Source organism: Acanthisitta chloris, unplaced genomic scaffold, assembly GCF_000695815.1.
Source record: "Acanthisitta chloris isolate BGI_N310 unplaced genomic scaffold, ASM69581v1 scaffold5294, whole genome shotgun sequence".
NCBI lineage: Eukaryota > Metazoa > Chordata > Aves > Passeriformes > Acanthisittidae > Acanthisitta > Acanthisitta chloris.
This window is the reverse complement of record NW_008667555.1, coordinates 837-2152: the sequence shown is the minus strand read 5'-3', so window position 1 is coordinate 2152 and position 1316 is coordinate 837. Positions and strand designations below refer to the sequence as shown.

The 1316-nt window shown below is 56.2% G+C and overlaps 1 protein-coding gene across 1 annotated transcript in view; it reads right to left on the bottom strand.

Moving 5' to 3' along the window:
- The window catches only part of LOC103800164 (protein shisa-2 homolog), a gene marked incomplete at its 5' end in the record, with an annotated part of 546 nt that extends 57 nt beyond the window's left edge, over positions 1-489 (bottom strand). The window contains 2 exon segments of the mRNA XM_009072532.1: position 1; positions 3-489. The exon segment at position 1 is cut by the window's left edge and continues 57 nt beyond it. Of these exon segments, the coding sequence (XP_009070780.1) occupies position 1; positions 3-489 (488 nt within the window).
- Positions 490-1316: the final 827 nt, after the last annotated feature.

Genomic DNA, 1316 nt, shown 5'->3' with positions numbered 1-1316 from the left:
CCCTTTAGCCACTCTGCAAACCGTCGAGGAAGGGAGGCACCGGGGTCAGCGGCATCGCGTCGTGCTGCACAGCGTAGCCCACGTACTGGGGGTGCAGGTACTGGCCCTGGTGTGGCACGATCTGGGTAGCCTGCTGGCAGTTCAGCACCGAAAAGTTCGTCGGCATGTTGACATAGACATTATTCATGGTCCCTTCTGGCAAACAGCAGTTGGTCTGGGACCTGGTCGGTGGGGCTCTGGCCCCCGAGTTGGCGCTGGAGCTGGAGCTGGCAGCTGTGCTGGACTGGCGGGAGGAGGAGCCCCGGGAGGTGCTGGCACTTGGGATCATGGGGATTGTCTCCATCAGGCGGGTGCCCCCCGGGGCTCGACTCTGCTGGGGCTCCTGCTTGGGCCGTAGGCACCTGCAGCAGCAAGCTGCCACCAGCGACCCCAAGATGATGAAGGCAACAAATACAGATCCAACAATGAGGAACGGCACGTAGATGGGCACTGCAACAGCAAGGAAAACACTGTCACTGGGGCCCAAGGACAAACCTCAGCAGCTCTGGCAGAAGTCTCCTCCCCTCACCCAAGCAGAGCCCACCTCCTCCCAACACAGGTCAATGTAGGGCAAGAACTAACAACTGTGTGCAGCCAAGCATTTTACACAGGAATGATGAGAAGGGCTGCTAAAACCAATGGCTGGAGTTTCCAAAAGCATCTTTAAAGTTGTTAGCACGGAGGAAAAGCTCACAGCTCACACCTCAAGGGAGGACAGTTCATGCCTGCTGATGGTGGTCTAGTGCACATCAACCCCTACTCCACATTCCATAGGATTGTGTCTCACATATCCCCTCCTAGAAGAATCAGGCAAGGTATCACTGGGCTTGAACAGTGCCTTAGGCTGATACTTTGGGGGCAGGATGCCTGCTGAGGGCTCAGGAGCATGGGGTAGTCAAACCCTGGTGCTGCATCACATCACTCCATCACCAGTCCATTCTGGCTGCTGTCACAGCAGGGAGACAACCAGGCAGTGTCCAGACAGCAGTCACAGCTCTGATCCCACAGCCCTGGGGATGAGCGTCCGCTTGTTCTGCACTTCAGACATCAGGGCAGGAGTGAGGGTGGGCAAGGGGTGGGAGGAGAAAAGCAAGGGTGATGCTTCATGGTGAGATCAGGAGCCACCAAGGATGGCAAAACAATCCGCAGAAAGACCTGGATTCCGGGTGCTTCTGCAGTCCCAGAGAAAAAGGTCTTTCTCTTCCTCACTAAGAAATCTGCATGGATAGATCTGGGTATAATGAAGGGAAGGTGCCTCCCTTCAGTGCTTGTGAATG